Raw genomic sequence first — 14,574 nt, forward strand, 5'->3', positions numbered from 1 at the left:
ACTTTGAATGGCTGAGTTATACAGTATATGAATGGTCTTTCAATGGAATATTGACAATACAAAACTGTAACAAGCTGAAAAACATTAACAGGCATCTTTAAAGTAAAAACAAAGCTATACAGTCCAAGGCTATTGAGACTGCCCATTTAGATTCTGTGATCTGGACTGAAACACCCACTGCCTCCCGCCTGGAGCTTTTGACATACCAAAGCTTCTGTCCTTGCTGGAAGTCTGTCTTTATGCAGCAGTTTTTACATACTGTCCTAGGTTTCTTTCTATGAGTGTAGTAAAATCTGACCAAAACCAAGTTGGAAAGTAAAAAGTTTATTTGGCTCATGGGTTACGGTCCATCATCAAGGGAAGCCAAGACAGGAAGTCAAGGAAGAACCCAGAATCAGGATCTGAAACAGAACCATGGAGGGGCGCTGCTAACTGAGTTGATTCTTGTGTTTCAGGAAGAATTGTTATTTTTACACAACACAAAACTACCAGAATGAGAGTTCCATTGCCCACAGTGAGTTTGGGACTTTTACGTTGATCATTAGCCAAGAAAATGCTCCAGAGATTTGGCTACAAGCGAATTGATATGCATTTTTCCAGTCTAGGTTCCCTCTTTCTAGATGGCTATTGCTTGTGTCAAGTTGAAAAAAACTACTACAAACTGATCCCTTTACTTCTCAACACATAACCACTATTAAAACCATAACCTTCCATTTCTTGTTTGTACCCAAAGATGTAATGCTAATGCTACAATGTAAATATGGTATAACTTTAAAAGATCAAAGCTTATTTAAAATGTCTCTTTAAAAATCTGTTTTTCCAAGAGTGGAGCAGAGACTGAAGGAAAGGCTACCCAGAGACTGTCCCACGTGGAGATCCATCCCATATGCAGACACCAAACCCAGACACTATTGCTGATGTCAACAAGTGCTTGCTGACTGGAGCCTGATATAGCTGTCTCCTGAGAGGCTCTGCCAGAGCCTGACCAATACACATGTGGATGCTTGCAGCCAACCATTGGACTGAGCCCAAGGACCCTAATGGAGGAGTTAGAGGAAGGACTGAAGGAGCTGAAGGGGATTGGAACACCATAGGAAGAACAACAATATCAACCAACCAACCCCCCACCCAGAGCTCCCAAGGACTAAATCACCATCCAAAGAGTACACATGAAGGGACCCATGGCTCCAGCTGCATATGTAGCAGAGGAATGCCTTATTTAGCATAAGTGGGAAGGGAGGCCTTTTGTCCTGTGAAGGCTTGATGCCCCAATGTAGGGGAATGCTAGCGTGGTGAGGCAGGAGTGGGTGGGGGAGTGGGGGAGCACCCTCTTAGAAGCAAGAGGAGGGGGATGGGCTAGAGGGTTGCAGGGCAGAAACAGGAAAGGGGAAACATTTGAAATGTAAATAAATAAAATAACCAATAAAAATGTTTTTAAAAATTTTTAAATCCATTTTCAATTGTGGGCTCCTTTAAAAATTTACATATATTTTATATATTTATATATCATAATGTAAATTTATCATAATATTATGGCTATATTATATCTTATATGTCACATTATATAGCATAATATATAATAAGTAATAACATTTTAATATAAATATATTATATTATATATAATAACATTATATATGTTATATATGGTAAAATTTTTATAGGAGTCCACAATTAAGAAGCTATACTTTTAAAGAGACATTGGATATTTGAAATAAACTTTGAACTTTTTTTTTTTTGGTGTTTTGAGACAGAGTTTCTCTGTATAGCCTTGGCTGTCCTGGAACTCACTCTGTAGACCAGGTTGGCCTTGAACTCAGAAATCTGCCTGCCTCTGCCTCCCAAGTGCTGGGATTAAAGGCGTGTGCCACTACTCCCAACAGCTTTAAACTTTTAAAGTTAAAGTAATGTATAATATATATTTGCCACATGGATTTTTTTCTGTGTACTTGTGGTGCTGTGTGTCTATGTATGTATGTATGCATGTATGTATGTATGTATGTATGTTGTGTGTGTGATATGTATGTTAGTATTTGTGTGTGCATGTGAAGTGTTTGTGTCTGTGTGATGTTGGTGATGTGTATGTATGTGTATGGCAAATATTCAATAGGTGTCAGTGCTCTGTATGGTGTGTGTGTGTGTATTGTGTGTCTGTGGTGTGTACAGTGTATGTGTATGTTCATCTGTGTGATTGAGGGCATTCATGTGCCTTGGTGCATATAAGTTGGTCAGAGGACAGCCTGAGGTCATCACATTCTACCTTGTTTGAGACAGGGTCTCATCTTCAGCACCAGCTTAGCTGCTCCCAAGTGCTTCCTGGGAGTACATTCTGTCTTTACTACCCATCTTGCTCTGGAAACAGTGGTTCTCAACCTTCCCAATGCTGCTACAGTTCCTATGTTATGGTGACCTTCAACCGTAAAATCATTTTCATTACTACTATATAACCCTAGTTTTGCTGCTGTTATGAATGGTGATGTAAATATCTGAAATTTCTGAAAGTCTTAGGAGACTCCTATGAGTGGGTCCTCTGATCCACCGAATGGTCTTCACCCTCGGATTTAGAAGTGCTACTCTAGAAGAAGTAAAACTGTGGACTTATGCTGCCCTGTCCAGCCTTGCACAGCTCTGGAAATCTAATCACAGGCCTTCCTATTTGAGTGCCAAGTGCTTTTAAGTACTGAGCCATCTCCTAGCTGACTTATTAACATTCTTAAATAAGAATCTGAGGTTAGTAATTCAAGTGGTTTTCTGATGTTCTTCAGCTATGGGAGCTGAATTCTGTCATCATAGAGAGTAGACAGTCCTGCTGTATAATAGCACTGACAAGAAAGCTGTGCTGCTCTGGGCAATATGGTGGCTTGGATTTTACACACGCTGGGCTCTTAAATTGCCACAGTAAATTGAAAGCCAGTATGAGTTGCTGGTCTTTGTTTTTGCTGTGCTTCTTTCTTTGTGACCAACCTTCAACATGACTCTAACTCCTTCCGTCTTATGGAAGTACTTGTAAGTCTGAATTCATAGATGATTGTCATTCTTCTAACACTTGTGGATTTGGCTCTATTTTTTTAATATATATATATACTGTTGTTCTTTAAGTTATGGGGAAATTTGAAAGAAACACACACACGCACACGCACACACACACACACACAGGCACACACACCCTCTACAGTCTCATTCATAGGCTAAACATTCACAAATTGCTAGCATTACCCCAGGAAAGACAATTCTTTTGGGAAGGAACAGATGAGAGAAGACCCCATCTTCCTTCTTCTTCCTTAGAGCAAAGAAAAACACACTGTGACTTAATCAATGCATTCCAATGGCCCAGAAAGCTAAAGTGTCTAATCAAGAGTTTCTTTACTGGAGGGCAGTATTGTCACCAGCCATGGAAGTCTCTATGTTGTTTCTTTAGTAAGAAGACCTTCTCATCTGGAGTCCCAACTTGTCAAAGATAGCAGAAGCAATCTAATTTTGTGCATTTCCTGTTGCCTCTGCAACATGCTGCAGAGCATCTACCAAGGGCAATATCTGTGTCATATAGTGTCACTACCATGGCTGTGGTGGTCATTCACACTCAGCCTGAGACAATTGCATCTGAAGTCTGGGGTACACTGCATAACCTGGTTTCCTAGGGAGTATTAACAAGCCATTCACTTTCACTAAATGCTAAAACCAATATATACCAAATTAGGAAAAGATACAATGTGCTTTGTGGGAGTTTTACTTTGTAAAACAGGAGCATAGCAGGAGGCAGGCTGTGGACCCTCAAGACATTTGTTTCCTCCTATGGCCTCCAGAGGGCGCTGCTGCACTCACTAGTGTTCCTTCTTCCTTTGAAGATCTTCACCTGCTCACATCTCATCCTTCTTGCAGCTGGCTGAGTATATAGCAAAGGCAAGTGACAAGAATCAGATATTCAAAACCTTCCAGGCTCGTGTTTGCAGCGTCAGTTTTTATGTGAGCGGGAGACTTCTCCAGCAGACTCTTCCCTACACCTGCTTTCAAGCTCTTGCTTTCCTCAGCCTCTTTCCTGCCTGTCCTGTTCCAGAGTTCCTCCACAACAGAGCTGCAGCCTTCCCAAGGCTCAGCCATGCTCCTGGCGCTCCTCCCAGTGCTGGGGATACACTTTGTCCTGAGTGAGTACAGCTTTCTTGTGGTCTCTGTATCCCCGGATTCTGACTGTCCTCAGTGAAGTCTGCACTACAGTTCCTGACCTAATATTCCTTTGCAGGAGATGCCCAAGCTCAGTCAGTGACACAGCCCGATGCTCGCGTCACTGTCTCTGAAGGAGCCTCTCTGCAGCTGAGATGCAAGTATTCCTACTCTGCGACACCTTATCTGTTCTGGTATGTCCAGTACCCGCGGCAGGGGCTGCAGCTGCTCCTCAAGTACTATTCAGGAGACCCTGAGTTCAGCAAGAGTAACTCTTCCTTCCACCTGCAGAAAGCCTCTGTGCACTGGAGCGACTCGGCTGTGTACTTCTGTGCTCTGAGCACACAGTGTGTGGGGCTGCAGGGGGAGCTGAACACAAACACCAATGGCTGTGGTGCTCAGACTCAAGATCTCTCCTTGTGGTCTCTGTGGCATCTCTTTTGACTTGGCGAGGAGAAGGGGCAAGTTGCGCAGTACCCGCTGCCTTTGCGCAGCTCATTTCCAGCTGAAATATCCACTATCTGACTTTGTCTTAGAAGCTCTTTGCATCTTTTCAAAATTATATAACGCTCATAATTCTTTAGGATGGAGGAGACTGTCATTTTTCCACGAGAACCATTTCCTGAGTGGGCATTGCTTAGCTAGTGACTACACTAAGCAGCTCTTTGTGTCTGTGAGGAAAGACCAGAAGCTTCCATTTGTCATTTCACGTTTCATCTACACAGAAAGTGAAAGGTGCGCTCTTCAGCTTTTGTCCTGAAGTTTGCCTTCACTGCTGTCTTTCATGCTGATTTTCCTATTTATTCTTCTTCTGGTGCTAATTACACTGATCAGAATTGGTCACAATATTTAAGTACTTACATTTAGGAAAGAATTTGATACATTGTTAGGTGATATAGAAGTTTACCAGAAACAGGAAAGCTTAGAGATTTGTCACAATTATGTCATTTCTAGCAACCATTAAAAATAAAACAGGAGAATAAGGAATTCAAGCTCATTGGTATTTTTTCCAAAGAACTCTTCATGGTTATAAATACAGTATCCTATTTTTGTTGCCATTTTAAATTCATCAAATCTACTTGAGAATTTGTAGCATGATTCCTTCTTCAGCTTTTATTAGTATTCATTGCTTCCCCCTTTCCTTCCATGATTTTACTACAGTAATGTTAAACATGGATTCTTTTATCTGATATTGTCATGTCCTGCTGAAATAGAGGCAAGAGTCACGGTGGACATTAGTGCTCACTGACACCCGGATGGGACTTTAGTTTCTTCTTCCTCTATTTGAGACAAGGTAGAAGAAGATATTTTACCTCTGTTCATTCCGTATAGGAAGATGAATACTCAGAACAAGAAGAGAAAGGAAGGGGGAATTTTATAGCTGCTGCTTGGCTCAGAAATGGAAGTAGGTAGACACCATGGACCCATGAGCACCTGAGTATGGTTTCCAGCACACACATAAAAAGCTGGGTGTGGTGGCCGTGCTGGGAGGTGAGGACAGGCAGATCCCTACAGCCAGCCATCCATCCAGCCCAGCCTAACCATGAACTGCAGGTATCAGCGAGAGACCCTGTATTCAACAAGCAAGGCAGGTAGCTTCAGAAAAATGACATTCAAGATTGACTTCTGGCCTTCACATGCATATGCACATATGTGCACTTACACACACACACACACACACACACACACACACACACACACACACACACATGCTTACACATGTGCTTGTACATGCCACCACACACTTGTACCCACACACCATGAGCACATTCACATACACATACCACATATATTTTTTAACATTGAACAGAAACACACTCTCAACTAGATCTCCCAGGACCTCTGTAACCTGATCCCCCAACCCTCAGAAATCAGTGTGGGGGCATCTCTAGGAGGTGCCAGAGACATGAGACTGAGGATGGGGGGTGTTCCAGGGAGTCTATGCGGTGACTCTAGCTGAGATTCCTAGTAGTGGGTGATATGGAGCCTGATGTGGCTACCTCCTGTAGCCATGCAGGACTCCCAGTGAAGGGATAAGGACACCAACCCACCCATAAAACCTTCAACCCAAAATGTATTCTTCCTACAAGAAGTGCAGGGACAAAGATGGAGCAGAGCCTGAGGGAACAGCCAACAAGTGGCTCAACTTGAGACCCATCCCATGGACAAGAACCAATCCCTGACACTATTAATAATACTCTGTTGTGCTTGCAGACAGGAGCCTAACATAACTGTCTTCTAAGAGACTCCACATAGTAGCTGACCAAAACAGGTGCAGAGACCCACAGTCAAACATTAAACAGAGCTCTGAAAGTCTTATGTAAGAGTTGGGGGGCGGGGGGAATTGAGGAACCCAGAGGGATAGAGACTCCACAAGAAGACCAACAGAATAAATTAACCTGTACCCTTGGGGGCTGTCAGAAACTGAACCGCCAACAAGAGAACATAAGTGAACTAGATCTAGGTCCCCTGCACATACATAGCAAAATTATGGCTTGATCTTCATGCAAGTCCTCTGAGAACTGGAGCTGTGGCTTTTTTTGCCTGTCTGTGGATCCTGTTCTCTTAACTGGGCTGCCTTGTCTGGCCACAGTGGGAGAGGATGTGCCTAGTCCTGCAGTGACTTGGGGTGCCTCGATAGGTTGGTACACAGGGAGGGGGATCTGCCCTTCTCAGGGGAGAAGGGTTGGGGGAGGGGAGGGGTGGTGTGAAGAGAGGACTGGAAGGCGAGCGAGCTGTGATTAGAATGTAAAGTGAATAAATACATTAATTAATGAACAAAACCCGAACAGAAGCACAATTTCTCTGAGGGTTCTAATACCAAGTGGTTTATCCTATATATTACTCTGGTAATCTTTTAGGTTTTTAATTTTATTTTAATTTTCTTTTCTTTTATTTTTTTATGAAATGAGAAGAACATGATATTTGTCCTGACTTACATATTACTCTGTTACTCTCTCAGTGTGAGATGAGAAGGCAGGGGTAGTGTAAACAATCGTAAGACACAGAACCTACATCAGCCTAGGAATGTTCACATATAACTTTCCAGTGCACTCACCTGCTGCAGGAGATAGGGTTTCCCATTCTTGCCTCTGCATGTCTGGCCAGGCTGAGAACTTCAGGTCCCTGGAGTTCTATGGCAGAGCTTCCTGTGTTTCTCCGTCTGCTCATCTGTATGCAGTTGATGTATCCACATGTTCTTCTGTGCAGCATCATCATCCGACACTGTCATTACAGTACAGTGCCTCATATCCAAACATAGCACACTCTGTTCCACTGTGTCTCACGGTGGCTAGACAAGGAATCGTTAGAGATTAAATATTTGGTTGTTAGTGGGTCAAGGTACAGGCTAATATAGATTTTTATACCATATTTATTTGCAAAAGGTGTGTCTCTAATGTACTTTAGTCAAATCACCAAGCTAAGAAACTTCATTTAAAAATGTCTTTTTCAAAATCAATCAAACAAACAAACAAAAAAGGGTCTTTTTCTGTTTGGTTCTGTTTGGTCATACTATGTAACAAGGCAATGCTCTGTTAATGAAACCTGCTGTATGACACTCCCCCGTGCTCCCTCATGAGATGTGATGAGACTTTATGTATTAGTCACCTTGTTGCAATAGACTTTCCGTTTCCCCTGCTATGGTCTTCATGTAAAATGGCAGCTGGCCACCCCAGAAGGGTGCATTCTTACACATACATACTTATACCTGTACACCATTTTTGTTAGTAGTTATTATGTACATGCTACAAAAAAGTTTTAGAAATGATCCCTGCAAACTATAAAGATTCATGCCATGGTGTTTTGCCCTTTTCTGTGGTTGTTCTAAGCAAGCTTAAGATGTAGGGATGCTTGGTTACAAGTGCTGAACCTGAAAACACTTACAGCCGTGCTAAGAAACGACAGTAGGATTTTACCCACTTTCCACTGGCACTGCATGCACCATACATTAGATGCAGACTCCACTCTTCCCAGCACCTTGGCAAAATTATTAAGATCATCAGATCTTTAGGTATGATTCTCATCAATATTCTGGTAAGAATAGGTAAGTTTCTTATGAGAGACAGCTGCTCTAAAAGAAAGGCTAAAAGTAGAATTATTAAATGTTGGGTACTTTCATCTGTACAGATATGCCTTGCTGCATCTTGCTGTGTGGTTTGGCTTGCTTCATACAGTAGCATTTAAAAATGGACTACTACACATCCATTTTCTGATTTCACAATACAGTACAGGGTGTGGCTGAGACAACACGAAGTTCTTTTCTCAAAGCCTTAGAGGTGGACGTCCAAAATGGAGGTGTGAGCAGGACCCTCTTTTCCAGAGATCTTTCTGTGGTCATAGATGGCAGCTTTTAGTGAGTCCTCATAGGGTCCTTCTCAGATAATGTGAGGGTCTGTGGTCATCATCAGTCTGATGGTCCAGCCCTCCTGTGTCAATTTATTTATTTTATGTTAGTTTACCATTTAATGTCCTGTCTTCAGGTGTCATCACACTGAAGTCCTTAGTGTGAGGGCTCCACCATAAATATTTTGGAAGGGACACAGTTCAGTCCTTAACAACCTTGTAAGATTAATGTTCATATACAAAGAATATTGAGTCCTCCTTATTCTAATATTTATGGATTTCTGGTAGACATATGAACACACACACACCAGAAAGAATTGTATACTAAATGTTGAAATTTTGGGTTGTTTCATTGCAGATTTTCCTAAAGGAGTGTGTAGCAAGACTTAATATGATTTGGCAAAACTGTTGCTTTTTATGTGGTTTTATTACATGCAAGTGAATAAATGTGTGTATGTGTTTTAGTATATGTATGTGAGTGTGTAAGTATAATTGTGTACGTGCGTGTGTACATGTGAGTGTGTATGCATGTATGTATGAGTGCATTATGTGTTCGCATGCACAAAACTGAGTCCATTGGGGATCATGCCTAAGTTTAATGATTGCCTTTTCTTTCATTGCCTGCACATTTCTAGTACTGGAAACAAAAATAAAAACAATTCACAAAGAAGCTAATTATGAATGAATGGAAGTACAGGGACCCGTGGTAATAACTGAATCTGAAGGAGTATCATCCAGATGGGTTGTGTAGTAATGCAGCCACCATTTCAGTATATGAAAATTTTAGATTTAGCTTCATTCTTTTCTGCTTCATTTATTCTTGGGGTTTCCCTCTGCCTACTTCCCATCTCCCTTTCAAGCTTATCATTCTCCTCACAGGCTTCCTCTCCACCCGACGGCACAGTAGGCCTGCGTGAGGGAAGGCTGTGGTGCTTGTGAGGGCTCAGTGGGTTAGAAAGGAGACTTCAATCTGTTCAGCACTCGCAGGAGGACAAAGCCCTACACTGTCTGCTCAGCATTCTTGGTTTGGGTTACATTTTTTCCAAAGAAGTATGTGCCGAGAATTAAAGTTTTGATTCACCCAGAAGATTGTTTGCTATATATAATTTGTTAATTTTTATATTTGAGTAGTTTTAATATTTCAGTGGTTTTAAAAATCTTGATTTTTTTTCTTTCTTCTGTTGTTTTGATAAAGCTTTCATTGTTCTCTATTACAACACATGACCTGGAAGGTCTCAGCATACAGAACTGTATTTCAGTTCTTATGGTGAGTTCCACAATGCCTTAATAAAATGGATGCCTAAATGAGACCTAAACAAGGATGGCACCAATAGGCAACAAATACACATACTATTGTTGACGGGGAAAACCTCACAGAGCCCCAACTCGACACAAGATATTTCAGTCTACTAAGAAATGCCGAGAACAGGGGAAATAGACTTACCCAAGGAAAAACCTCCCAATTTATTATTGAATACCATGTGGTCTGTCCTGAAATCATATTCATACAAATTACACTATATAGTCTGAGCAGGTGGTATCTATATATTTCAGACTCTATATGTAACAACGATTAAAGAAAAAGCAGCAAGACAACATGAGTTGGGGGAGGGGCTATGTGGAGTGGCAGAACATGTGGTTTTGTTTTTCTGGGTCTCTGTGAGCACATTTAAACCAATCTTTTCTGGTTCCATCCATATAACTGCGAAGTCTATAGTGCTGTTTTTCTCTACATTGAAGAATATTCCATCATATATAGGTACCACAGTTTCATTAACCATTCATCAGTTTAAGGACATTTATGTTGTCTCCGCTTCCTACTGTGAGGAGAACAGCAATGTACATAGTTAAGCAAGCTCTGTGGAGTGGGACATACACCAAGAAGAGGCATAGCTGGGCTGTGTGGTAGATTGACCTTTAGTGTTTGAAGATTCTCCACACGTATTTCCAGAGGAGTTGCATCCCAGTTGTTACTCCCCTGAGAATGAGTGCAGGTTCCTTTACTCCCTACACAGCCTCCTCAGCATTTATTGTGAGGCATTTTATAGATTTTACATATTCTAACTGGTGTGAGGTGAAATCTCAAAGTTGTTTTAATTTGCATTTTCCTAATTGCTAAGGCTGATGAGAAATTTTGAGGTGTTTTTCTTTGGCCATTTTAATTTCTCCTTTTGAGAACCCCATCTAGACAGTCTTGTCTTCTGACCATCTGCATTTCCTTCATCAGGAAGTGAAGGGCTGGTTTAATGAGGCTTATGGAGATGGTCACTATTGTTGGTGGTTTCAGTCCACTAGGGGGCACTGCAGGGTTCCTAAAATTACTTTTTCTTAAGTGGCTCTGAGGTTTGAAGAGCTGAGAAGAGAAGAGACATAAGGACATAAGGCAATCCATTCCCAAAGCAAGAAGTACAAGCGATGATGTGGAGTTCACCTGGATCTCTAGCTCTCAATCATTCTGCAGAAAATCATAGGTATCTAGAGCCTGTTCACTGGGTCCCAGGTGTCTATAAACCTATTTTAAGAATAACTCTCTGAACAGATAAAAACAAAATAGAACTACTGGGCATTATGACAATGGACACTCAAGAGAAAACATCTTTACTGTTTTTATTTCTTTTATATTTATGTCTAAAATTCCACAAACTCAAAGAACTGGAATTATTCCAATACCATTCCTCCCCCCCCTCTCTCTCTCTCTCTCTCAAGTGATTGGTTTTTCTACCAGCATTCTGTATTTATGTATTCCCCTTTCTCAAACATCCTCACCCCCTGCCCCGCCCCAAACTCCTTTATATTACGTGTTACATTAGAAACACAGTGTCCTGGGCTCTACATCAATGTCCTACACGGTCTTGGAGCAATTACAATGCAGAGTCATGGGGCAGAGGTGGGTGGAGTTTCGCGTTCAGCTGAATGAGGAAGCTCGGTGATTCAGAGAGAACCTGTAGTCTGTAAGCACAAGTGTGTCTGGGCACAAGACACCCTTCAGAGGTGGAGTGAATACATCCCAGCGATTGGACAGGGGCCATGCAGAGGAACCTGGGAGCTGTGCTGGGGATTCTGTGGGTGCAGATTTGCTGTGAGTTGTGCTCAGCTAAGTTCCTATTAAGGATTCTCCAGAAATGTCAGTGGTGGAGAGGAAGAGAGCTCACACAGAGCTCATGCGCATTCATCCTCACAGGGAAGGCTATTTGACCTGTGTGGATGAAAACCTCTCTGATTCTGGGTTGCTTTTCTGTTTCCAAGCAGGGGTGAGAGGAGATCAGGTGGAGCAGAGTCCTTCAGCCCTGAGCCTCCACGAGGGAACCGGTTCTGCTCTGAGATGCAATTTTACTACCACCATGAGGGCTGTGCAGTGGTTCCGAAAGAATTCCAGGGGCAGCCTCATCAATCTGTTCTACTTGGCTTCAGGAACAAAGGAGAATGGGAGGCTAAAGTCAGCATTTGATTCTAAGGAGCGCTACAGCACCCTGCACATCAGGGATGCCCAGCTGGAGGACTCAGGCACTTACTTCTGTGCTGCTGAGGCACAGTGCTCCCAGCAAGGCTGGAGCCTGGCCCCAAACTGCAGCTGAGTGTGCAGCTCCAGTCCCCGCCTTGCACAGCTGGGGCTTCATCAGATTTCTACCAGTCACAGGGAAGATGTGAGAAAAGATAAAAATACCATGGCAGTGCACAGGTACATTCTGGCTGACACGACACCGACTTCTAGAATGTCAAATGCTCAGAAACACCACCTCACATGACTAAAATATGCATGTCATTTTTTTTCATATGCTGTGCTAATGTCATAGGATATAAACTCTCTTACATATTCGAGAATCATTTGGGTCATTTTTTAGAATTTGAAACTGAGAGCAACTGTTTTCATCCTTTGTTTAAAGAGCAATGAGACAGCGCTTTTAGCTAATCTGCTCAATAGGAAGTTGATAAAATAATTAATTTAATATATCTAGTAAATTAGATTGTAGAAAGGCTAGAGAAATCTTATATATTTCAAATATATAATACATTTAATTATGCAATGTAAAAAATATTTCACATAATAATTATGAGCCAAAAGATAAGTTACCAACTAGAGAGATACATCTGCTATTTATATCACAATAATACTTGTAGCAGTTGATTCTACCAAATTTTTGTATATAAAATTTCTCATTAAAACACTGCTTTCAAAAGAAACCTTCTAAATATCATCCAATAGGGGACTGATTCATTATATAATAATTAAATGTGAACCAAATAACTGTTCCTGCCCTCCCTAGACCCCCGCAAGGATTGGCAGATTATTTTATTCCACAGTTGAAAACTCTGGCCTGTCTTTGTCTCTGTGAGGGATTGGAAAGCAGCCATGCCATTCATTCCTGCATTGTCTGTCCGTTGCTGTTTTCACTCAGGAACAGCAGCTGAGCAGCTACAACTGTGACTGGACTGACTGCCTTCCATTTTCTTTCTCGAGCTTCACAGATTAGCTGACCCCTTGTGATTCATCAGCCCCACCCCCACTGTAACTACACTTCTTTAAAATATAGATTATCTGAGCTCCCCAGACAGTAATAAGTCATCCCCAAGTGTCAGTGAGATTTATGTGAGCAAGGCTAGAAGTGGTGTCACTAGAGTGACAACATGTAGCTGAGAATTATTGATTCAGTCTTTTCAGAGAGTTTCCAAACAGCAACCATGCTAATTCTTGCTTCTTGGTAGGGTCCCGCCATGGAGTCAGGTGACATTGGAAAGTGGCAATTACAGAGGAGTTACTCTGAAAAGGCTTTCTAACTGATCTTGATAGAGCTTCTTCCTAATCCAATTCCAGCTTAATCCTGATTTGAAAGTGTTTGTTTAGTAAACAAATTATCTTAAGGACTACAGTTAGCAGTTTTAGAGGTTTAGTTATTTTTTAGACAAGACAACCCAATATAGTTTTTTTTTTTAAGAAATGCAATGTAAATGTTATTATCTGCTGCAAATTCTTAAAATCAAAATTAAAATTAAATAAAAAAACAAAATTAGAAAACTGTATTAATTGAGAAAAGCACCTTCCATTCTTGATATTTTCATCAACAGCCCTGATGTCTGGATCCCCTTCATCCCATGCTTTCAGAAGGTCTGTGAGCTTTCACACTTGTAGATGACAATGCCCATTCTCTTTTTAAACCTGGTCTCCAACAGTATCTGTGTGATGCACAGTTAACTTCACCCTGAGATAGTCGTCTGTCATCTGCTCCATTTCCTGGACTGACTCTTCGAGATTTTTTTTCTTATTTCTTCATTTTGAACTTGAATTTTCTCATTAACTTTTACTAAGTTCTCAATTCTATCCCCATGTCGAACACGTTCACAGTACGCTTTAGACATCTGGGATTGGCTGCCACTGCCTTCACCACTACCTGATCAAAGTGTTGACTTTTTTTTTCTTTTTTAATATTTTTATATATATATATTTTTAGGTATTTTCCTCATTTACATTTCCAATGTTATCCCAAAAGTCCACCATATCCTCCTGTGACTCCCCTACCCATCCACTCCCACTTTTTGGCCCTGGCTTTCCCCTGTACTGGGGCATATAAAGTTTGCATGACCAATGGGCCTCTCTTTCCAGTGATGGCCGACTAGGCCATCTTTTGATACATATGCAGCTAGAGACAAGAGCTCCGGGGTACTGGTTAGTTCATATTGTTGTTCCACCTATAGGGTTGCAGATACCTTTAGCTCCTTGGGTACTTTCTCTAGCTCCTCCATTGGAGGCCCTGTGATCCATCCAATAGCTGACTGTGAGCATCCACTTCTGTGTTTGCTAGGCCCCGGAATAGTCTCACAAGAGACAGCTATATCAGGGTCCTTTCAGCAAAATCTTGCTAGTGTATGCAATGGTGTCAGTGTTTGGAGGCTGATTATGAGATGGATCCCTGGATATGGCAGTCCCTAGATGGTCCACCCTTTTGTCTCAACTCCAAACTTTGTCTCTGTAACTCTTTCCATGGGTGTTTTGTTCCCAATTCTAAGAAGGGGCACAGTGTTCACAATTTGGTCTTCATTCTTCTTGAGTTTCATGTGTTTCGCAAATTGTATCTTATA

General features: G+C 41.6%; 2 gene segments (V, D, J or C) and 1 further gene; all 3 read left to right on the forward strand.

Annotated features, from left to right (window-relative positions):
* Tcra (T cell receptor alpha chain) overlaps window positions 1-14,574 on the forward strand; it is a 1,796,232-nt gene that overhangs the window by 551,396 nt on the left and 1,230,262 nt on the right.
* On the forward strand, window positions 4,094-4,408 carry Trav9d-4 (T cell receptor alpha variable 9D-4). The segment is given in 2 exon segments: window positions 4,094-4,139; window positions 4,235-4,408. Coding segments are annotated over 2 exon segments (220 nt in total).
* Trav4d-4 (T cell receptor alpha variable 4D-4) lies at window positions 11,527-12,027 on the forward strand. The segment is given in 2 exon segments: window positions 11,527-11,578; window positions 11,751-12,027. Coding segments are annotated over 2 exon segments (329 nt in total).

Source organism: Mus musculus, chromosome 14, assembly GCF_000001635.26.
Source record: "Mus musculus strain C57BL/6J chromosome 14, GRCm38.p6 C57BL/6J".
NCBI lineage: Eukaryota > Metazoa > Chordata > Mammalia > Rodentia > Muridae > Mus > Mus musculus.